The sequence below is a fragment of the Petaurus breviceps genome, unplaced genomic scaffold, assembly GCF_028583685.1.
Source record: "Petaurus breviceps papuanus isolate PSGF00001 unplaced genomic scaffold, PetGlider_PUasm1.0 490, whole genome shotgun sequence".
NCBI lineage: Eukaryota > Metazoa > Chordata > Mammalia > Diprotodontia > Petauridae > Petaurus > Petaurus breviceps.
This window is the reverse complement of record NW_027186352.1, coordinates 21,391,862-21,416,252: the sequence shown is the minus strand read 5'-3', so window position 1 is coordinate 21,416,252 and position 24,391 is coordinate 21,391,862. Positions and strand designations below refer to the sequence as shown.

The 24,391-nt window shown below is 43.6% G+C and overlaps 1 protein-coding gene across 5 annotated transcripts in view; it reads right to left on the bottom strand.

The window, feature by feature from the left end:
• BICC1 (BicC family RNA binding protein 1) overlaps nucleotides 1-24,391 on the bottom strand; it is a 286,143-nt gene that overhangs the window by 16,290 nt on the left and 245,462 nt on the right. For all 5 annotated transcript variants that reach the window (XM_069101823.1, XM_069101824.1, XM_069101826.1 and 2 more), the window contains 8 exons: nucleotides 23,805-24,001; nucleotides 23,496-23,628; nucleotides 22,427-22,583; nucleotides 20,183-20,348; nucleotides 14,188-14,227; nucleotides 13,370-13,524; nucleotides 9,994-10,150; nucleotides 2,143-2,303 (listed from right to left, as the gene is read on the bottom strand). In XM_069101823.1, coding sequence (XP_068957924.1) covers nucleotides 2,143-2,303; nucleotides 9,994-10,150; nucleotides 13,370-13,524; nucleotides 14,188-14,227; nucleotides 20,183-20,348; nucleotides 22,427-22,583; nucleotides 23,496-23,628; nucleotides 23,805-24,001 — 1,166 coding nt within the window. The remainder of the gene's footprint in view (nucleotides 1-2,142; nucleotides 2,304-9,993; nucleotides 10,151-13,369; nucleotides 13,525-14,187; nucleotides 14,228-20,182; nucleotides 20,349-22,426; nucleotides 22,584-23,495; nucleotides 23,629-23,804; nucleotides 24,002-24,391) is intronic.

The window sequence follows — 24,391 nt, the reverse complement described above, 5'->3', positions numbered from 1 at the left end:
ATGGTCACATAAATGATGAATATATGATCTGACTGTGTCCACTGTTTACTGATTTTCTTAAAATTAACTGGGTAAAAAAATACAGCATCAAAGGCTCTCCTCAACCAAGCTATGGCTTGGTGGTCCCTGTTTCTATCTGAATTGGATGTCACTGCCCTAGATTCTCTCCAGGTCATCAGAGATCACTGCCCTACAGGTGTGTGTAACACGTGTGCCTTAATTGATCGAATGATGGAAAGAACACTTTTTCTGGGCTGTTGAAGGCTCTGCCACCTTCAGAGTCAATAAGTGCTGTAAGGTGGTGACCTCTTGCCTAAGTAAGGCTTAAATGAAAGCTTCTATATGCTCTTCCCCAACGGGGGAATGAAGTTAAGGGGGAAAAGCCCAGAGGATCATTCTGCACCATTTAAACTCTAACTGGCACCACAAGGATCTTTATACATCATCATGGCTGAATTTCCTCTAAAAGAAATCCCCACCTCCTCAGCCTAGGGAGATGAGAATACTAGAATCACAGAACTGAACTTTAAATCTAGAAAGAATCCCAGAAGTCATCTATAAGGGTCAATTTTAAAGGGAGCTGATAAAAATAATAGACGTTTTTTAAAGTCTTTGATGAGCTGAGTTCTAACAAACTAAGATTTCCTGGGGGGAGGGGGAAGGACATAAACCAACTCTCTGAAATATAACATGTTCTCCATAATACCTCCTTTCTTCAACAGAGGAAGGAAAAAAAGACTGAGAAATTAAATTGAATAGTTTATTGAACTATGTAACCATGAACTAGATTTGTGGCACAAAGCTGGGATATAAAAATCTAGGCTTTGTTATTGAGAAGCACACAGCTGTGAATTGCTGATTCAGTCTTTATTCCCTTAGAAGTAAAATGACAAAATTGGGCATGTCTAAACTAAACTCTGACCCCATCGGTGAGGACAGAAGAGCAGAGGTCCCACAAATGCCCTCCTCACACCCTTCACTTGGATGGTCCTGCCAGGGTTTGCCTACACCCCTCAGCCTCTGCTGATGACCTATGGTGCATGAAGCTGATGGAATATGGAAGTCAGAATAAATCCAGTACCATTTTGTCCCAAAGGATGTAGAAACCACCATAGAGTTTTGGGGGATCCCTATTGCCTCTAGGGTAAAATAGAAATGGGGTCTTCGTAATTGGCTCTAGACTACCTTTCCTGGCTTATTACACACACACACACACACACACACACACACACACACACACGCACACACGTATATGTCATTATAATTCATTTCCCTTCATGCACTCTGTGACTCAGCCAAACTGGACTATATGATGTCCCCCATACATTACAATCAACTCTGGAAGAGGCCTTCTTGAGTCTCCCAGTTATTCATACCCATCTTCCCATTCTCTCCCATGTTCCTTTGAATGTATTTCTTATATATTTTGCAGTCATTGATCGTTGTATGTATTGTTCCTCCCTAGTAGAATGTAAGCTCCTTGAGGGCAGAGACTGGTTCCAATTTGATTTATGGTTGTTCTAAAGGTACTTTGTCCCACTAGGAAGGAAGCCAGTAGGACAAAGGAAATGGTGGAAAGGATTTTAGGGGGTCTCTCCTGCCAGACATCTTATATAATGTACTTTACCTTGGCATGTGGCCAGAGTAGCTAGTCTTATTTTTTAAGAAGTGAAATCTCTGACAACCTGGTACGGCACAGGCATCAGTCAGGAAAGATGATGGATCTGGGACTTCACCCTGTCCCTTTAGAATAGAGTCTCTTAACCTGAAGTCCATGTAGGATGGGGGGAAAATTACATCTTTATGTTCCCTAACTTTTGTTTTTCTTTATATGTTTATGTATTTTATGCAGCTAAAAAACATTCTGAGAAGGGGCTCATGGGCTTCCCCAGTCTGCTAAAGGGCTTCCACAGCAGAAAGAAGAGCCCCTGACTTAAGGACTAATTTGAGAGTATCACTCAACAGGCAATGCTAACATCCCTCCTATGTATACTAGCTGCTGCAGATGTACAGACAAAATTGAAACTGTCCCTGTCCTCAAGGATCTTGTATTCTATAGGAAGAGATGATATGTATTGAAATAGGCATATACAAAATATTCAGATGTTTTACAGACTTATGTAGAAACAAAACAAGACTGACCTCCTGCTGCTGGAACACGTCGGTGTATTTACCCAGTCCGAGCTTGCTGAAGAGCTCAGGGAGGTCAGACCCCTTGAGGGAGCTGTTCAGACTACAGCCATTGCTTCCGGTCAGTGAGGAAATGCAGTCCATATAATTACTGCTGCTGAGATAGTGTTCGGCTAAGAGGCCGAAGAGAGAGAGACAGAGAAATACTTGAAATGAAATACCTGGATGTTTAAAGCATGCTTTAATTAAAAGTTTTAATCATCCCCATATTTCTGGTCCCCATTGTTCAATGACGAGAGCATCAGATTGCTGGCATACAGAAAGCCATGACCCACGGTGGGCTGGCTTTTCATTAGTGGCATGCTGGTTATTGCTCTCAGGAAGCTCTTGTCATTTAAAAGGTTATACTCGGGAGCCAGTAATCCAGCCACAAAACATCTGCAGTTAGAGCAATTAATCATATTCTCACCAGGCATTCAGAAACCTTAATTCTTTAATTTAAACTGAATTTAAAGATGGGCTTAGGGAAAAAGTCAGAGTTAAATGGAAGTTGGAGCATCCCTGGAGTTAAAACCAAAAGATATAAATCCCAGGTTCCTTTTGAGGGACAGAATGGCCCCCCAAGAACCCAAACAGCTTCCCCTGTGGCCTGGGAAATCCCATAGTATAAGAGGCTACCCCACACTCATCAGAAGACATGTCTGCATAGACAAGACAGCTGCATCCCCCACGAGTATGCCAAACAGATATTCCTTTAGATCTAACCATGCCATTCTCTAGTTCAAGAAGCTCCAGTGGCCCCCATTACTTTCAGGATAAAATGCAAGCTCCCCTTGTTTGACCTTTAAAGGCCTTGACAGCCTGACTCCAGTCCTCTCCAGGATGTCTTGTTACAGTACATTCCCCTTTCCAGACTCTATGTTCCAATAAATGGGGTCTATCCATTCTTCCCTATGAGGGAAGGAATGGTAGGAATAATGGCTTTGGAATCATGGGTTTAAATCCTACTTTGGATGTTTCATACAACTATGACCTTAGGTAAATGACTTACCTCCTCTGGACCTGAGTCTCCTCGTCTCTAAAATAAGGAGCTTAGATGATATGACCAGGTACCTTCTAGCTCTTATCCTGTGATCCTATGGGCTCCATCTCTAGGTCTTTGTGCAAATGGTCTCCCATACCTGGAATGCACTCACTTCTCCCCTCTATCCCTTAGAAGACCTAACTTCCTTCAAGATCCAGCTCATGCCACTTTTTATTTGATATGCCCAGTTTCTGGTCCCTCCTCCAATCTGAAATTAAATCCACTTTGCAGATAGCTTGTGTTGACATATATTTGAACACATTATTCCTCCCTCAAAGAATAAATTCTTTGAAATTGGGGGGGGGCGGGGAAGAACTGTTTCATTTTTAATATCTGACACAGTTCCTGACTCACAGTGGGTGCTTATTAAGTCCTTGTCGACTTAATGAGTACAAGGCACTTTGGGCATGCCTGGGGCCTCTGGGCCAACCCAGGCCTGAACAAGAACTGCCCCAACAATGTACCCAGTGCATGCTTTTCCAGGCTCCATCAGGAGGTCTTCAGTGAGGAGGTACCCAGGTGCTCCTGGGAAACAGAGGTCCACTCTCGGAAAGTCCTGATCTGTTAGGAACTATTTCCCTGGCACTGAGCTCAAATGAGCCTGTCTGGAACTTCTACCCATTGCTCCAAGCTCTAACCTAAGATTCTGCTGTGCTGTTGTCTTAGAAAAGGCCAAGCAAAGTAAGTCTCATTGCTCTTCCCTTTGAGAAGCCTTAGAAGGCCTGAAGACTGCCATCTTGTCATTGTGAATAAAACACCTGAGCCCTTGGTGGGACAAGACACTAAGATGGGTGGCTGGGCTTTGCGCTAGATTCTACTCTGGACTCGTAGCCACCAGTGGGTCTATACCTTTTACTGAAGTCATCACTCCCATTAAAGATTAAAGCCTGAGTGACAGACTGGTGGACTATCCCACCATATCTGAGACGCAGCCTTGCTGTTGTCTTAGGAAAGAGAATCTCATCCAGGCTTCATGGCCTAGAAACTGGCATGCAAGATGGCGTCACGTAAAAGTCTGTGAAAAGGTTTCTTCTGGCATGTTAGTTCTTCTGGCAAAATCTCTGAAGAGTACAGGGGTGGCTAGGTGGCTCAGTGAATAGAGCACCAGCCCTGGAGTCCAGAGGACTTGAGTTCAAATCCAGCCTCAGACACTTAACACAAAAACTAGCTGAGTGACCTTGGGCATGTCACTTAACCCCAATTGCCCTCTCAAAAAACAAAAAAAAAATCTTTGAAGAGTAGATGTAAGCGAATCTTAATCCTCTATGTTGATTATTTAATGTGCTCTGGAATTTTCTTTCTCTTCCTAATTCTGTGTGCCTACATTGCTTACATCTTGCTGCTTACATTTACTGAAACAGCAAGGCACTTCTGAACCTCAAACGTGGCCAACAGAGACCCCCATCTTCAATGGCATCTCTCATTATTATTACTATTGTAGCTGGCATTTATTACTGCTTTAATGTTTACTAAGTACTTTAACACATGTAATCTCACTGAACCTCACAACCGCGCTTCTCTTTCAAATGAAACAGTGTACAACATCCGACACATAGGGACTGTTTAATAAATGCTGGTTCCCTTCCCCTGTCCTAGAGACAGGAATAATGTGATACTGGAGACATCACTGTTGCATTTTAAAGATGAAGGAAGTGAGGCTTGGGCAGCTTGGCCACGGTCACACAGAAAGCAGGATTCAAACTAAAGTCTCAGCAGCACACAGGGTCATAGGGTTGGAGGTAGAAGAAAGCTCCCAAGTCGTCTAGTCCAATGCTCTCTTCTTATCGCTGAGGAAATGAGCCTCAGGAAGGCTAATGGAGGGCGGGCTTCGAGCCCATGGCTGTCCTGCCCCTGAGAGCAAGACTCCTTCCATTGCACCACCTAGTTAAGACAAATAACTGACTATTCACTGAATCATTCACATATACTAGAAATCCTCGAATCTGCATCTAAGTATTGTTGAGCTTCCCTCAATGAGGCATTACCTGCCTGCTCATCTTTCCACTTGTACAAGATGGTCCTGGAGGCTGATGGACTTCCAGCTCAATCTGAATTAGTGGAATGACAAGATAGTTCCAAAAGGCCAACCCAAGACAGCAGGAGAGGCTGGCAGGCCCCAGCTGGGGAGGCTCATTGGCACTTTGTCTCCCCCATTAGACAGAGTTCCTCCAGGGTGGGGGTACATGGGGTTTGCTTTCTCAAGTGTTTACTTAGTGCTATGCCTAGAACCTAGTAGGTGCTTAATATTTGCTTGCTGACTGAATGGCTGATCATCCCACCACACTTCACCCTAGCCAGACCCCATCAGAGGACTGTGTTTAGTTCTGGGTTCCCTATCTTAAGAAGAGCTTTGAAAAGTTGGTGAGCACCTGGACAAGAGTGACCAGGATGGTGACAGGCCTTGAGTCAATGCCACTTGGAGAGAAATGAAAGGAATAGAGAATTTTTAGCCTGGAGAAGGGAAGACATAACAGGGGCATGATAGTGGCCTTCAAGTATCTGAAAGTCTATTAGCTGGAAGAACAGTCATGCTGATTTTGTTTTTCATCAGAACAAGATTAGGAACAATGGACAGAAACTGGATGGAGCGGCAGACTTTTGCTGAGAGTGAGGACAAAAACAATCCACCAAGAGCCATGCACATGGAAGCAGAATGGGACGGCTAGGTTTTCCACCAAGAGTTCAAAAGTCTCTTGCTGAGGATACTGTCACAAGAACTACTAGAAACTTGGGTTAGAAGTGATGGCACTGGAAGTCCCATCCATCAGTGGGATGATGCGATTCCTAGCGCTGATGCTGACTCAAGGTGGAAGAACTAGAGTGGGCTCAAGAACACCAAGAGTCAACAGTGCTTTGGGCCAGGTCTTTGAACACTGTCAGAGCCCTACCCTCAAACACACAAATACTCGCCAATCTCAGGCCTGGCTCCAAACCTCTCCCAGCTCTCTCCAATTGCTAAGGTCCCAAGGGTCCAGTGAGGGAGCTGACACGAGCAAGGAGACAATCAGAAGGTGGGAACTGCAAGGGTGAACCATCTCCCCTCTCTGGGCCTCTGTTCCCTCATCTGTGAAAGGATCTGCCCTAAATCCATGACGATCTTCTAGCCTGCCCGGTGCCGCTACCAATAATCTGCTTGGAAAGAGAAGAATTGGCCTGAGTACTCTGGTGCTTTTTAAAACAGGAAAAGCAGCGAGAGCTAGCTTGTCAAATTCACACACAATACACTGGCTTGTCAAATTCTTGGTTAGCTGGAAAGATGAGACATCCTAATTAGCAGCCAACAAGACTCTGCCGGCACCTCACCAGGGGCCCTAAAGGATTCAGCAAAGCCAGAGAAGACAGCTGTGCCCTCGGCAGCACCTGCATTTCAGAATACTGGAGTCAGGCAGGGGATGCAGACTTTCACAGGGAGGGTTAATGAGGAACAGGGTGGAAAGGGCTCTCTGCTGCCCCCCACACAGGGATCAGCTCTTCCCTGTTGAAGTTCAAAGTCCTCACCAGAGATCAATGTTCCAGAGCACGGGGCCCATTGTAGCTACACCTGCATCGTTCAGTTTCACAGTCATCACTGTCCCGGGAACTCTCCTGGGACTCTGGATGAGGCCGTGTCTGGCCACTAATTTGTATAATAACAATTCCTATTTCTAGGTTACTTTAAGTTTGCAGAGCAGCTTTTCTCACCGTAACCCAACAAGGTGTTGGAACTCCAGATCCCAATTTATCAGTGAGGAAACAAGCCTTGAAGAGCCTGTGACTAGCCCAAAGTCATCCAGGGAGTGAAGGGTCAGAATGAGCACTGGAACCCAGGGCTCAGTTCCAAGGCCAGCACTCATTCTGCTAGATCAGAGGTCCTTAACAGCCCTCCCAAGGGGGTTGGGGTCTGTGGATAGATTCAGGAAATCTGTGAAGCTGGATGGGGAAGAAAAATTACATTTATATTTTCAGTCGCCTCTAACTAAGCATTTCTTTAAACTGATTTGAAAAAGGGTCCATGGACTTCACCAGACTGACTATCTGCCCAAGGAGCCATGATGCACAGAAAGACAAGCACCATAGGGCTAGACCATGCTCCTATTAGTAATATTAACAACATACAATCACTTACATCCTTACAGGGCCACAGTTTACATTTCACCTCACTGTTATGATGGCTGTTTGTCATAGGCCATGTCTAGGTAGGCTAATGACATGTTAGCTCAATGGTTAATGGTACCAGTCAAAGAGTATAGTTCTTAGAAGGGATGGGAAGAGGAAATTCTAACTTCTCAAACACGAAGAATGTTTTCCCACTGGCTAACTTAAATCCCTTTTGCTTTGGCTTCTTTGGGGAAGAGGGAGAGGGAGAGACAGAAAAAGAGAGAGAGAGGCAGAGAGAGAAATAACCTACAAACAATGCTCTTTCATGGACTTTGAGATTTGTGTTTTCTTCAGAAGAAATTTCAGTTTCCTATTACTGGTCTTTAAATGGACTGATTCCAAATATTTGATTTACTTTGTTTAAAAAAAATCCTAAAACATACAGGACCCCAATGCTTCCCTGTTTAGCCTTGAGAGTGAGTCACAGAAATGCAATGTGCATCCTTTATTGGAGCCAGATGTCTCAACCTCGCACTCGTGTCTCCCTATTAACTATCAACCCAACCTCTCCTAGAGAGGCAGTGACAGTAACAAGGCTCCTACTATGTGCCAGATATTCTGTAAAGGGATGGGAATACAAACAAAAGGAGAAAGAAAAGCAGTCGCTGCCCTTTCCATTCCAATGATGCAGTGCACAGAGTGCTTGGCCTGCTTCAGACAGTTACTATCCATGTGACTCTGGGCAAGTCACTTTACTACAGCCTGCCTCCATTTCCTCAAGTTTAAAACAGGGACAACAATGGTACCTGTCTTGCAGGATTGTTATGGGGGATCAAAGAAGATGTGTGTAAAGTGTTTTACCATCCATAAAATGCCACCGAAATGCTGGTTGTTACTCTTTGAGCCATTCCCTACCTTGGGAATGCCAGGGGCACCTCACCAGGGGCCCGAAAGCGAAGCATGCTGGATTTGGTGTTGGAGAAGCTGGGCTTACGCACTTTTGCCACCAGGGGGTCTGGATGGACTCAGCTCTGTGCCCTCTTCTATCTCCAGACCTATAAGCTGAAGCCTCCTGCCCAGCCAGGCTCTTCGCCAACTCCAAATGCTCCAAATTCACTTTTGCCTCCTTGCCTCCTTTGTCCCTGCTCCCTCACAACCCATTTTTGTTCAGCCTTAGCCTACAAGCACTTCAAGGGCTGGCTACAAGACACATCTGCTCTACACAAAGCCAAAATGACTGAGCCATCCCCAAAAGGCCAGTTCTTACTGGCAATAGCATCATGTTCCATTCAATGCCACGTTTCATTCAGCTCTCCCCCAATCAATGACACGGACTTAGTCTCCAAGTCTGCTGTCACAAAGAGCATGGCTCTGACTGTTTGGGCCAGGGCTAGGGAACCTGTGGCCTCAAGGCCATACGTGGTCCTCCAAACTTCACAGTTCTGTGAAATCACATTGGCAGCTGGGAGCATGGACTGGAATGGGAGGAGACTCGAGGCAGTCAGACCCACCAGTGGCTACTGCAGTAGTCCTGGAGTGAGGATTTGAAGGCCCGCCCGTACAAGAGTCCTGAACGGGGAGAGCCTCATGAGGTCAGGGGAGGGATTTAGAAAGTCAGTTTCAGAAAGGAGAGAATCCAGAATACTTGGACTAGTGAAGGTAAAAAAAAAAAAAAAAGAGGCTCCAGTAAACAAAGTATTAGCAGCATACTAACTGATTATCCTTGGCCTTTGAAGGCCAAGACCTTGTTCAGCCCTGAGAGTAAGAGAAAAAAGAAAAGGCAGCAAAAAACTGGGGAGAGGCTTCACTAGGGCTTCAAAAAGAAAATATCTGGTGTAAATGAATGAATGAAAAATCATTTAAGGGGCTACTGTATGCCAAACACTGGGCTAAGCTCTAAGGGAAAAAATTGTTTTAAAAATCAACAGTTCCTGCCTTCAAGGAGCTCACATGTGAATTGAGGGAGACAACACATAAAAGAAAGTGCAACTGTAAGGGAAGCAAAGGCCCAGAAGACCTTAGAGAAGAAGCACGGAAGTATATTTGGAGCAAGACCCCACAGAAAAATCAGCAGTGAATGATACAGACAGTCTGAGAGCAGAAAAGCAATGAAAACTTATTCAAAGAAAAGCATCTCAGAGGAAAATTATATTCTTAATGGATAAATACTTCACAATAAAGACAACTTAGTCCAAAAATAATGGCGAAAGTGAAGATAATTAGAATAATTTCTGCAAAGTCCCTCCAACAAGAATGGAACAACTCCAAAAATGTCCAAATTATTCAGAAAAGCAGCCAAAAGATAAAGTAAAAATATCAATAAAGACAGTGATGAAAACACTTAAGGAAGAAAACAAGTCTAACAAGTAACTAAAAATGCAGAACAAAAGATAGAGACCCTTCATAACAGCAGCTTCTCTGAAAGGACAAACAACAGAATTAGAACGTATGGATGTGAAGGTAGAAGAAAGCAGAAGAAAATTTTTTGTAAAGTTCAGAAAAATATTGTAACTCTAGAAGACTAAAAATACTAAATCTGAAAACGGATGCAAAGACGGAGTCTAAGGATTACAGGTCTTCCAGAAAGACAACATGAAGAAGAAAACCTGAACACTATACAAAGAGTCTAGAAATGGGATGAAGTCTCTTCTCAAGACCCTAATCACACTGAAGATGAAAGCCAGAATAAACTTGAAACTCACTTGATTTGTTTTGCTTGCGTTTGGGGCTCCCAAGAGAAGTCGCAAATTCATTGTGAGCCGTAGGGCCAATACCATTCCGGTCTCTCCAGTTATCAGATTCACTTCCACTTCCCAGATGCTCACGACTGTTGGACCGTGAGAGAGACATTGATGATCCCTGCAATTAAAAGAGTCCAAAGGAAGACAAGGATGAGTAACTTAATTTGTGGGTTGGGGGAGAAGCAAGAGGGCAGGAAGAGAATAACAGTGATCCACAGAAGATCACCTAATGTAGTTCTATTAAGAGTTAACTTCCTGAAGGGGGCCTTAAAAATCTAGTCCTTCATGGATGGTGAGGTTGGAACTGATTCAATCATTCTAAAGAATAATTGGGAGAGGGGGTGGCTAGGTGGCACCTGAATAGAGCATCGGCCCTGGAGTCAGGAGGACCTGAGTTCAAATCCGGCCTCAGACACTTAACACAAAAAATTAGCAGTGTGAGCTTGGGCAAGTCACTTAACCCCCATTGCCCTACCTTCCCCCCTACAAAAAGCAAAAAAAAAAAAAAAAGAAAAATTGGGAACTACACCTAAGGGGCTTTAAATCTGTGCATACCCTTGGACCCAGAAATATCACTACTAGATCTAGACCTTAAAGAGATCAAATAATTATAACAGTTCTTTTGTGGTAGTAAAAAATTAGAAACTGAAGGGAAGTCCATCAACTGAGGAATGGCTGAACCAAGTTGTAGTTTATGATTGTGATGGGTACTACTCTGCTCTAAGAAATGGTTTCAGAAAAACCTGGGAAGACTTACATGAACTGATGCAAAACGAAGCAAACAGAACTATTAGAACCTTATACACAGTAACAACAATATCATATGATGATCAACTGTGAATGACTCAGCTGAATCAATAACACAGTGATCTAAGGCAATTTCAGAAGACTATTGATGAAAAATGCCATCCACCTCCATCGAAAGAACCGATGGATTCTAAATTCAGATCAAAGCATACTTTTATTGACTTAATTTTTTTTTGGTCTGCGTTTTCTTTCACAACATGACTAATATGGAAATATGTTTTGCATGATTTTACATGTACAACTTATATCAAACTACTTGCCATCTTAGGGAAGAAGGGAGAGAATTTGGAACTCAAAAAAAATTTTAAATAAATGGTAAAAGTTGTTTTTACATGTAACTGGAAAAAATGTTTTAAAAATACCACCAAAGAAAATCTAGTCCTATCCCGTTCATTATACAGATGAGGAAACTGAGGTTGAAAGGTGCAGTAATTTGCCCAAGGTTATACAGCTAACACATGGCAGAACTGGGATTTAAACCCAGGTGTTCAAACTTCAAATCTGATGCTCCTTCACCCTACAGCTTCCCACTAGACCACATTACTTCTGACAGTCTCTAAAGACTGGAGCTCTACCCTGGGTTACTGATATTATGGAAAGAATAAATGACAGTTATTAGCACTACGTGATTTTCCTGGTGCATAGAAGTCCCCTCTCCAGCCTCAAGGCTCAGAGGGTAGTTCTCCAGAGCACCATAAGGTTCTGTCTTGTCCCAATCACAGAGTCAGTGTGAATCAAGGGCAGGAACTAGACCCAAGGCAGAAAAGTCAGTCAGTTTTGCTGAGGGTAATTCAGACCATGCAGGGGAGGAGGGCCTGACCACATCTCTCCCTGTTCTGACTTTTCTGCCTTGTGCAGGCCATAGAGACTCTTTGGGCCCTTCAGGGATCCCCAAGCCACATGTGAGCAGCTGTTTAAAGCCAGCTGTTCCAGGACAGCTGTGGCAAGACTACGAGGGAACCACCTCCCCCAAAGAGCTGACGTTGCCAGGTTTCCTTGTTTTCACTGTGGCCATGTACTATTAAGCCTGGGGACTGCTACACACTAAGCTGAGAGTTTGTGAGCTTGGGGGACTCTCAGGTTTGATGGTTTTCTTTTTCTCTGACCACCCATCTCTAAAAATTGGACAGACTGGTCATGGCTAAGAGTGGAACAAACTGGGCTTGGAGGCATCTTTGACGATACTCCATGCAGTGTGGAAAGTCACCGTGGGGAATGGGGGCTAGAAATTTTTCTTTCATAACAAAAGTCAGCTCTACCACTATGTAATTGGGGTTAAATCACTTCTCTGGGCCTCACCCTCCTCATCTATCAAAGGAGGAGGCAGGACTCGATTTTTAAGCCCCCTCCCCCAAGGAAGATAACTCCATGATAAAACTAAGGGTTTATTTCAGGGATACAAAATTTTGAAAGTAACTCAAATTATATTCTTGTAAGTCCTTTGCATCACTACTGTAATCTAACCCTGAGAACAAAATGCACCAGAGCTTTCTTTCCAGCCCCTTAAAAATAGCTTCCTTTTTCTTCCACTGAGTATTTGGAATACAAATAGAACACTGAAAAAGAATGCATTTCCTTGAATTTTACAGGAGCAAACTGGTCCATTAGAGAGGAAAAGAAGCCCACCCCAAGCCTTCCTTAGCAGACAAATCATTACTCAATTGTCTTTTGAACAAGGAGTCCAGTAAACATTCCATTTCGACTGATTGATGATTTTTTTTTTCTCTCTAAAATATGGGTTTGGACAACTTCCTTATGTTTTCTCATAGGAGCCAACAGCCAAAAACTGGCTATCTCCAAACTGGCAGGCCCTTGCTTGTCAGTTCTGTGCAGCCCAATGGGGTATGGACCCACGGCCCTGGCTCCTACCTCCATGTGTCAGGAAACAAGGCTCTCTGCTTCCACATGAACAGCAGAGCCAACATCTGGGACCCATAAAGCAGTGAGAAGCTCTTCTCTGAGATATTTCCGGCTAAGCTTTGGCAGCTCAAATGCCCAGGACTGTTTGCTGCTCGCTATTGGAAAAGTGGGTCTTCCTCATTCATTTGCATCATTTACCTCTGAAGTAGTTCTGTCAGAAGCCATACCCCCCCAGAATGAAGCTCTGGTCTAAGCACTGTAGGGGATGGCATGGCCATACTGTGTCCAGCCTGAGCTCCATGGTTTGATGTACCATGTGTGAGAGCACGCACGAGCACGCGCACACACGCACACACACACACACACACACACGCGCGCACACACACACACACACACACACACACACACACACACACACACACACCTCCCCAACAGCAAACAGTCCCTGGCTTTGAAAGCTGGGGATGGGTCACTAAAATAATTTCCATTTTATGACAATCTAGTTACAGAGAACAGACTCATAGTCAACCCCTCTAATCCTCTCCCTTCTCCAGCCCTTACCACCACCACGAAGACTAAAAAGAACCTTGTGGGGCCCTGGGTGCAAGTCTACGACTCCACCTGCTGTCCCTGGGACTGGCTTTGAGGAAGTGCCCGGGGGTGCGTCTACCTCGTAGGTTGTCCTCATTGCGGGCTTGTAGGAGACGTGATTGGCCCTCCTCAGCTCCTTGATGGTCTCAGCTGGCATGGACTTGGAGAACCCCAGGCCACTCCATGTGTTGGTCGGTGTCCTCACTTCGGTCACCACCGGCTTTTTCAGCATCGCTTTGGGGGAGGACACACACAAAGCAGTCACCTGAGTCATTTCTACAACTGAGGGCGTGATCTTTAACAGTAACAACAATAATAAGCAGCATTTACATAGCGCTTGAAAGCTTGCAAAACGCTTCACAAATATTATCTCATTTGATCCTCATAATAACCCTGGGAAGGAGGCACGATTATTATCCCCATTTTACAGCTGAGGAAAATGAGGCAAACAGGGTCAAGTGACTTTCCCAGGGTAATACAGTTTAAGTAAATGTCTGAGGTTGCATTTGAACTCAGATGTTCCTGATGCCAGGTCCAGAGCTCTCTCCACTGAGCCACCCAGCTATCTGTATGCATCACAAACCAGCACAGAACAGGCCAGGGTCACATAGGCACCAAGTCAAGAAGCTAGAATTCAAATTCAGGACATCTGACTTGAAGATTCAGTACCCTTGCCAGTGTATCAAAAAGCCTTTCAATTTCATTTAATCCTTCATTAGACCAATACAGACTTCATATAATTTGGGTCGGTTTTTCTCATTTGTTTTGTTTTTCTTTTCCTTTGCTTTAAATACAGATAAACCTTTTTCATCAAGGGCAAACATAGGCAGTAGAAAGTATGTTTATGGGTCCACTGAGCAACAGAGGCATTCTGGGGGAGACTAACGGACTACATACCTTTGGTTGCTAACAGCTTCTTCTGTTCATAGTCAAATGCCTAAGAAATTAAACAAACAGAAAATTCTTTATTTCTTCTTTCACCGTGGGTCACACCAATGCTCACATTCTAAAAAACAAAGGTTATAACTAGAGCTCATGAACTCCCAAGGGACAAATGTTTAATCTCAATATAATAACATACTAGCAATACATTGAAAGCCTGATGCATCTAAATGGTAAACCAATGAATCAACAAACAACTATTTAGTACCTACTATGAGTCAACCATTGTACAAGGAATGAGAAAAGCAAAACAGCCCTCCTCCCCTAGAAGCTTATATTCTATTGGACTCTGACTTTCCAAAGAGGTAGCACTGAGTCAACTCATTTCCTTTAATTTTTAAAAAAAATCTTTTTTATGATTAATATTTAACACACTAGGAAAAGCATAGTCCAAATATCAGTGACTCAAACTAATGATATGCAAAAATCTGGATACCACTTTCCCGAAATACTAAGATTCTGCCCCAAATCCCTGCACTACTCTTTCTCAGAAACCAGTTGTTTAAAAAAAAAACCTCTCACTTATAATAAGCATGACCTATCATCAAAAGCATGACCTTTTGGCTTTAATGCCAAAGATTTGGGGGAATCCTTTCCAAAGAAAGAACTTAAAGCCAAGATATGAGTGGAAAGTTTGATATCGGTGGATTATTTCTCATTCTGCAGTTATACCTGGAAAATTCTGAGGTCTAAGAAAGTACACAATATTTTGTCCTCATAGTCTTCACCCCCACACCTACAGCCTTTGCTGATGGGAGAAAGATTGGATTCATTATCTGTTCTCTGGGACCATTATTGGTTTTTTGATTGCTCCAAGTGAGATTATTAAATCAAACTACAATATTGCTTGATTTCAACTTGCAATGACATTAGATGATATTAAACAATCAGACTTCAAGTTCTATTTGCTGGCTGGCACTCACAAAATGCCTTCAAACCAGATGCTTGGTAAATACTGACTAAAGGAATGACTTGGTCCTAACATGCTTGACTTGCAAGGTGCCATCCCAGCAGCATACTGTAGGGAAAAGAAGACCTGAGGTGGGAGTCCAGAGCTGCTGTGGCTGATCTGTGCCATTTGCACTTGCTGGGTCTTGGGCCCTCATCTGTAGAAGGAAGGTCTTGGACTCAATAACCTCGAATATACCTGCAGATTCTATGTTATAATCCCACACTCAATGAACCCTTTTGAAACGCAAAATGTTAGAAATCAAAGGGACTTTAGAGCGATTGGCAGTATTACAATGAATGGACTGGACCCAGCACTTTTAAGGTTAACTGAATTCTTCTCACAGACATTATCCTATCTGGTGACCTGCTCCAACCTCCTCACTTTGAAGATGAAGGAACAGAGACTCATTCATAATTGCTCTGGACACAAATGGGTCTCCCAACCCACATTTGGAGGCTCCGTAGCCCCAGTGATTTCAGCCCAAGATCATTAATCCGTGGCTGTCTAGCATTCTCAGTCCCAAGAGATGGCTGTCCCTGTAAGTGCTGGCACATTAAGTCAGCCCATGTAAGCTACTGATGAAGAGTGCTGGTTTGCTGCATTAATGTTGTCACTGTTGACTAAAATGAGCTTTGAGGATCATAGCCTTTCTCAGTCACAGGTGTTGGTGGGGACAAGGCAAAAAGAATGGCATTTACATGTTAAAAAGCAAGATGGTGAACAACACAAGAGGTCCAGATGCTTTCTCTAATCTTCACAAACTCTTAAAACTCACCAAAATAAAAATTTTGTGCCGGGGGTAAATGCAGCTGTCTCCACAGGTCAAGGCACCAAGAAGTACAAGGATGTAACAATCTGATAAAATAACAACAGAGGGGACCAGTTCCTCATCTCTAACACATACACTCAGCACCCCCTTTGCCACTAGCCCCCACTCTCCGGCAGGATGGCACAAGGAGACTCATACAGCAGTAGCCTTATTGCTACCAGAGTCTCTGTTGACACATCCTATCCCTGACCTCACTCCACCTTTCTGTAACAACAAATAGAGTTCAACTCAACCCATTTCTCTCCCCCCTTATGCAGAGAAGGTGAGGTATAGGAAAGTGAACACATTAGGCCTTGGAAGGCAACACACTATAGTACAGCAGTCCTCAGTCGGAGAATTGAAGAACAGGTAACTGGGGGAATTTACCAGCATATGGTGTGTTTGGGAGGTGGGTGTGGTGGCATTACATAAGGCCTGAAGAACAAAAGGTTGGCATCCAGTGTGGCCCAGTTCTGTCTATTCAGAAGTCATCTGGGGGCAGTGACTGAGGATGGTTAAAAGTTAATTCCCCAGCAAAGGAGAGGGCTGAGATAACTTTTATGTCAAGTGCTGGGAAATCTGACATCAAAGAAGAAAGAGTCAGAAAGTAAACAATAAGGGAATGTAAGGAAAAGAAACAAATTACCAAAAATCTCAAGAGGGAGAAAAATAGGTAAAAAATCTTGAGCATTAGCACCTAAATCAATAGGAAAGATATTAAAACAGAAAGAAAGATGACCTCTGGGACATCTAAATGAGTCCAAACATTTCTGAATAAATATTGCCACGACAAAAGAAACTGAATCAACATTTGATGAAGCAGAGGACCATGTGGATTCCCAAGAAAGCATGGTACCACAGCAATTCCCAATAGTTCAAGAGAGAAATTAAAATGGTAGAAATAGAATTGATGACCTGCACAGTGGAAATAATTAGCAGAATAGAAAAACTTGAATCCACAATGGCAAATTTTACCAAGAAAAAAAAAGAGGAAACAAACACAAATATAAAGAAGTGAAAAACAATCTAGATGAAGAATAGCAAACAAAAAGGCAACAACATTTAAAGAGCACATGATTTCTAAATAAGAAAAACACTGTGCTCTTAAAGACAGGATACAGAGAAAACTTAAGGATCCCTCAGAACACAAGTCAAAAGACCCTGAACGCCATAATGCAAGAAATAAATAATATAGTAAAACTGCCCAGAACTTCTAAAAACATAAAACAAAATGCTCATCAAAAGAATCCATGGATTGCCTCCAAGAAATAAACAAAAATCTGTGAATTCCAAGATAGTAATGGTTAAATATAATAATTTCCGGTGACAAACAATAAATTCTGCAAGCTGCCACAAAAAAAAACAACACTTTAAAATATAAAGAAAAAGAAATGTGACTAACTCAAGATGAGTCCTCACCCACTAGGAACTACAGAAGGGAATGGAATGGTGTGTTCTGAAGAGTAAAGGGGCTCAAGATGGAACCCAAGATGTGAGCCCAATCATTAATTTTGGAAAATAAAGATTCAATAAAAGAGAATCATTTAAAGCATACAATGGAGTGGTTGTGAAGACTAAATGAGATCACATTTTTGAAGTTCTTGGCAAATCTTAAAGCACTCTACAAATGTCAACAATGATGATGGTAGCATAAAAGTTCACCAATAACCCTAAAATGTCATTTTAAGCAATCTTCCACGTCCTCTCATTTTTAACCAAATTAGCCATAATGAGGAGCAGCATTTCATGGTGAGTAGAAATCTGGCCTCAAAACTCATGGTTCAGATACAGGCTGTGTGACCTGGGCAACTCTTGCTCTCAGTGTCCCAGGTAACCCTCAAAGATTATAAATTTCAAAGCCAGCCTTCACTGGTGGTCAGAGTTTTCTAATCAGGAGTTTCTTATACCAAGGAAATCCTAAGTCTCGTCTCATCCAAATAGCACTAATTATAACCTGATATTTATATGGCACTTGAAGCAGAGTTCCCAAACTCTATTATTTCATTTGATGCAGCTGGGTAGTACAGTGAATAGAGAGCCCCTACCTCCCAAGGTTGTTGTGAGAATCAACTGAGCCCTCTGTAAAGTGCTGAGCACAGTGCCTGGGACATAGGAAAACACTATAGAAAGGCTGATTGCCTTCCCTTCCCCACCATGATGTGATCCTCATGATTACTCTGTGAGTTATGCACAACAGGTATTAACATTTCCATTCTATATATTATCAGATAATAGAGTTAGTGGCCATCTAGTTCAGTCCTGTCATCTTACAAATGAGGGAAGATTCAGAAACAAGACTCAGAGAGCTTACACATGCAGTGACATTCCCAGAACTGGTATGTTTCAGATGTAGGAATGAGGCCCAAGGGTCTCCTGCCTCTGAGACCAGCCCTCTGGGTACCAAATTTCCCTTTTCCTACCCAGTCACTGACAAAAATGGTGCATACAAGATGACGTAAGGAGTACTGAGGGGTCTAGATGTCCATGAATGGATAATTAACTTCCCTTTATTCCCCAGACCTCTGGCTTCGAAGGTATAGGGAACTGACAGTAAGAAAACTCCCACAATCAATGCATGGTGGCACATTCTCTATAACAGAGAGTTGTCTGGGAAATTGAAAGGAAGCGGCTTCTGTGAGGCAGGGCTTGAACCCGGGTCCTCCTGTCTCCCAGGCCAGCTTTCTCTCTACTATGCCACACTGCTGCTGCTCCCATCTCCCATGTATCTGACAAATGATGCCCTATAAAGCTGGCATCCACTGATCCTTGATTTCTTGTCCCCCATTATCACTGATGATGGCAGAGAACTTTCTTCTTAGTGACTGCAAGGGATGGAGATGGTTACTGGACTGATGATATACATGTACTTCTTACATACGAATAGCCTTCATCAGGAAATGGTCAGCTGGGCCAAAGGAAATGTTTGAAATCTTTATTGCTACACATTGCTGAATTCTCTTTGGTCAAAAAGAGAACCAAGAGGAGACAGAACGCAATGAAGACTGACCCTAGTCCAAGAAAGAAAAAATTAACAAACATGGCAAAGAGGTTGGCTTGGATCAGAAGGCTGCCACTTTAGTTACAAAGGATTCACACACACACACACACCTGGCTTCACCTTTTCTGACATTTACAAATTATAATTTGTCTTTTTCCAACAACCAAAAGCAAAGCATGCAACAAAAGCCATTCATCCATGGATAAACATAAATGAATGATGGTCTTATGACTCGTGGCCAAAATGTCATTGCTAATATGCAAACTGGCATTTAATTCTTAAGGTAAATTTTACTGCCAAGTAGACAATTTAAGAACTCAGTCCTTAGGAATCAGATTTAAGCACTCTCTCCTCTACTGAGCTTCGAGATTTTGTTTTTAACGGAGTTCTGATGCTAAAGTCTATGCAGGCAGAAACCACGCATTCCTGTTTCTGTCTCTAGGAGTGCCCAGGAGCACAGACTAAGTGCTCAATACTGGACTACTGTATTTTGGAGTTCGATAAGTACATATATAAATATGCATAAGGTAAACATCAATTGAACTCAAGGGGACGGCCAACTGGTACCTCATTCCCTGAATATGGCTAGTCAGCTCTACTTATGTCCACATGAGAGCCTGCTTCCTAAAAGGCAAAAAGTATCTAACAGAGGAATCCTAGTCCCGGATTCACAGCACACACATAGGCACAGAAACCTGTCTGCTTAACTCATAAAGAGGAGTCTTTTTGGTTGGCTACCAGACCAGAACTGGCAGGCAGACAGAAGGCCCACCCAGAAGTCACTCACTGGCTCACTGCTGCCTGGCTGGTTTGAGTGAAGAAGACAATGCTGTAAGTCTCAGGGTGGGAAAAGGTCTATTGCCCTCTCTCATCATACAGCATGTGGACTATGAATACGGGCCTCTGTTCTTTACCATTCAGGGCCTGCTGTTTTCTACTCTTAAGGGAAGGACAACCTTGTAAGTCTGCAAAGGTGGGAGAAGCATCCTGGGATCCAGGATGAAGGATCCACACCAATCAAGTCAACCTCAGTACAGCCCCTGACTGCCATTAGGGATGTACCTTTTATCCACATGCCCATTACTGTTGACTTGAATGGGAGTAAAGGAGGCCCACTATTGATAGACCCCTCCATGAGGCTAGCTGGGCAGTCTCCCTCTGTACTGGCTCTGCCACAGGCCCCGGTACCGACCTGCATGTTGACATAGGACGATCGCGGAGTGAGACGCGCTCTTTCTGAGTTCTGCTGCGCTGCTGCCGCCCTCTCAGCCGCTCGTTCACTTCCTGGAGCCTTTTTGTCGGCCAGAGGACTCTCTGAAGCACTCAGCTCTGGATCCGAGAGCAATCGTTCAGTGGTGCTGAGGAAGAAAGCTCAAAGGTCAGCCTTCAACCTTAAAACAGAGGTCTCCGTGTCCACGGTCCAAGTGTCAGTGGTCTCCCCATTTACCATCAGCTATTCTTCTTTGGGACTTCTCTTTCCATCATTCCTTCCTTCTCCAAGAAACTCATCACTTGGAAATATCATACAACAAGATTGAATCTGCCTTGGTGCCCTCTGATTAGACCCTCTGATTGCAGGACAGGGTCGTGGCCTCCTGGGTCTCTATTTTAAGAAAGGCCTCAGCACAGTCTTCTCCCCATTTACTGCCTGATACACTGCCTTTGAAGTTCTTTGGACTTTTTCATCGTACCCCATAGCCGGATACCTTTTCCCCCACCTCATCATTCCACACACTCCCTCTCAGCTCTTCACCTTCCTCCATTAGATGGCAAGCTCCTTGAGGGCAGGGGATCATCTTTGTTTTTATTTGTATAGGATCTCAAGTGCTCAGCATAGTACCCGATACTCAGGAGGTACTTAAAAATGTTTATTGACTGAGTAAATTAGGCCTAGTTAACCTGAGAGGTAGCAGGATATATGTGGGAGGGAGAGGGAGAGAGAGATGCTCACAGAGATCTGTAAGATCCTAAAGAATCTAGAGGATTCCATTATCATATTGGAGGAGAGAGGCTCATCGGATTCCGGGTTAACCTTGTTTTATAGTCCGTGGAAGAACACATCTAATACCCGCTCTAGTGCCCCATCTGCTAGTCAAAGACGGCTTCCCATACGAGCCAAGGACAGGATTCAAAAGAATAAGGCAACATCAATATTTAGCTGTCAAATGAACTCTATCAGCCTTGCCGAGGGAGTCACAGGAAGTGAAGTCACCAACACCAGATGCCCACCATCTCCCCCCAAACTTCAGGGTAGTGGGGAAGAGCACTAGACCCAGAGCCAGGAATACCTGAGTTCAAATCTTGCCTCAAACACTTGCTAGGTGTGTGACTGTACAAATCACCTACCTTCTCTCGGGTTCAGTTTCCTCATCTGTAAAAAGGGGCTAATGATAACACTTACCTCCAAGGACTGTTGTAAGAATCAAATGAGCTAATATATGCAAAGTACTTTGGAACTTGAAGCACTATATAAATGTTAGTTCTCTTTACAGCTATGGGCTAAGAATCTGGGAGGGGTGGATTTCCCCTCAAATACTCAGGGTCAAGTGCAGGTTAGATGACCAAGCATAGGGTGTATCATAGACAGCATTTTGGTTTAGGGGCAAAGAGGTTGGATTTTGGCCCCTGGGGTCTCTTCCAACCCTGCGGTTTGAGATACGCACACCTACGTCTATGACAGATGTGATCTGGAATGCATATGATACAGTAGAACCCATTCTAGATGGAGGAAGTCCTTGAGGATGGGGCTTGGGGGGAACACTCATGGAAGAATTCAGAAGTAAATGCAGACAAAATTATAATGGGGAAATGCTAAGCGATAAATATTAAGAGATAGCCATGATTATAACAAACAAGATGATTAGGGATGATGAGCTATATCTAGTTCAATCCTAGATCGGTGACATTTTGCACCTCAGTGGGTGTTTAAAAGTGTTCAGAAAACTATGACATGAACTCAAGAGCCTAAACTAAAGGTGTGGAGATGGAAGGGAGAAAAGGGAAAGGGGAAGAGGGAAATTGGGAGTGGAGGGGAACATGGAAAGGAAAGGAAAAGAGAAAGGAGGGAAACAGTAGAGAAGGGAGGAAGGACAAGAGTGCAAAGACCAAGAAGAGACAGGAAAGGGAAGAAGGGGAGAAAGAGAGAAGAGAAAGGCAGATGGGTAGCACAGCTGATAGACAGCCCCAATAATAAAGCCTAGAGATCTGGGAACCACACATTTTCTAAATCTAAGTCGCACAGGCAGTATGTTGTATAGTTAGGGTTCCAAATCAATTATTCTTTATCTCTTGACAGCTCAGTTTCCCACCGTGTAAGATGTGTATGGTACAACTAAGAAGACTGTTTGGAGGAAAGTGCTTCCCAAACCTAAAGGTGCCATTAAAAAAAAAGGAAATACTGGAGTCCCTAAGAAGCTGGTCAGAGGCCAATACCTACTGTAAATGAGAGTTCTTTGTGCCTTGCAGTAATTCTACTGTCTGTCTCTTGGAGCAGGACACCTTGGACGAAGTCATCATCTGCTTGAGCTCAGTGGCACTGGCTGAATGGGAAGGACTTCGAGGCATGCCCACTTCCACAAAAGCATCATTGCAACCTGTGAAGTAGCAAAGACCAAATGAAAATCAAAGCAGCCGCCATCTGTATGGTACTGGCATGAAACTGGCTGTTACAGACTGGCATCTAGCACTCTGGGGACATCATTAACCAAAAGGACTTGTAATAACATTCTGTTTACAAGAGGTTGGGCAGAGACTTCTTTAACCAAAAGGCACTTTTAAAGCACCCACTATGTGTCAGGGGTTGTACTAGTGACTGGAAATGCAAAGACAAAAATGAAACAGCCCTTGACCTCAAGCTGCTTACAGTCTACCTGGAGAGAAAAGTATCCACATATAGATATCTACAAAAGAGATCCAAATGATTCAGATATAAAGATTATAGCCCCACAGCTCTAAGCCGTACTGACTGTGGGGATTCTAGAAGTTTCCATTTGGAGCAGGAAAGGCTATCATTTCTATGACATTAACTCAAGTGTAAAAAAAAAACTTCTGCAAACATGTGTATGCATGGTTTTGCAGGTATAGGTACACATGTGCACAGGTAACACAGCTGTGCACACACCTACCACAGAAGTTGTGAGAATGTGTATTATATTATCATATGTTTTACATGTTATCTATGATAAAATGCCATACAGTTTCATAGCTTTCAAGCTGAGAGGGTCCTTAGAGATCTTCATCCAATTCCCTAACTTTATAATAAGGAAACTGAGGCACAGAGAGGTCAGGTGATTTATACTGCCATAATTAATATGATCATAGTAATTATTTGATTTAATTACTTCTTTCCTCATGGCAATTTCTTTCAACATACCAGAGACAGGACAAAGCTACAAAAGGTCACCCCAACTGTCTGGGAATGGCACGTGGGCATTCCTCTCAGTGACCCTCAGAGCAGGAACCACCCCCAAACTAGTGAGGGCAGGAGCAAAGGGGTGGGCCCCTACCTTCTGGGGCACTGGATTTGGATGTCACTTGCTCAGAGGCACTCGTCTGGCGTGATGGGTCACCGTGATTTCCAGTCAGCACTTTTTCTCCAAGGGATGAGGTCGATATTGCACCATATTTTATCTTTGAAGACTGAAGCAATTATTGAGAAAAGGTCAGAGCTTTCGTTTCACCTAGATGCTCACAAATTTCACATGAAAAAAAAATCTTTATCATGAAGGTTAAAAAAAAAAAGAATGGAGACAGAGTTATGCCAGATACAAGTAACTGGGGGCCCAGGCACTCTCCGCCGAGCAGAGCAAGCTTACCTGCACATGTCCGTTTAGAGCTGGAGAGCCCTGAGGGCCTTCTGACTGCATGCCATTGACATGGACTTCTATAGGAGTCAAGCCCGGAGGGGGAGAGGGTGTTGTCTGGCTGTAGCTGGGCACTCCAGACAACAAGATACTGGTCAGTGTGGCTTGGGCGGTGGAGGGGATCATGAGATGAGGGAGAGGTGGAAAACCTACAGCGGGCAAATCCAAGCAAAGGAGAACATGTCACCACAAGGTTCCTGCTGATACTGTCAGGCCCCGAAGGAAGATGAGCAGCACCCCATCATTTCAGGCTCACAGAGGCCACCACTTTCTATTTGGCCCCCGGGGCTTCATATGAAATCCAAGCCCATCTTACAAGATCTCAGAAAGGCCTTTGGGGCAATCTGGTCCAAACTTGTTTAAAACGCACGTCGGACAAGGAACGAGGCCCTTCCTTGGCCACAGTGACTAATAAATGCTCATTCTCTCACGTGGGGCCCCTATCGCTGTTTCGGTGTGACTTGGCACCACGCCGACCTGCTAGCTACATAACTAATGCAGCAGAAATACTCCTTAGGCACTGGATTGCCCCTTGAGAA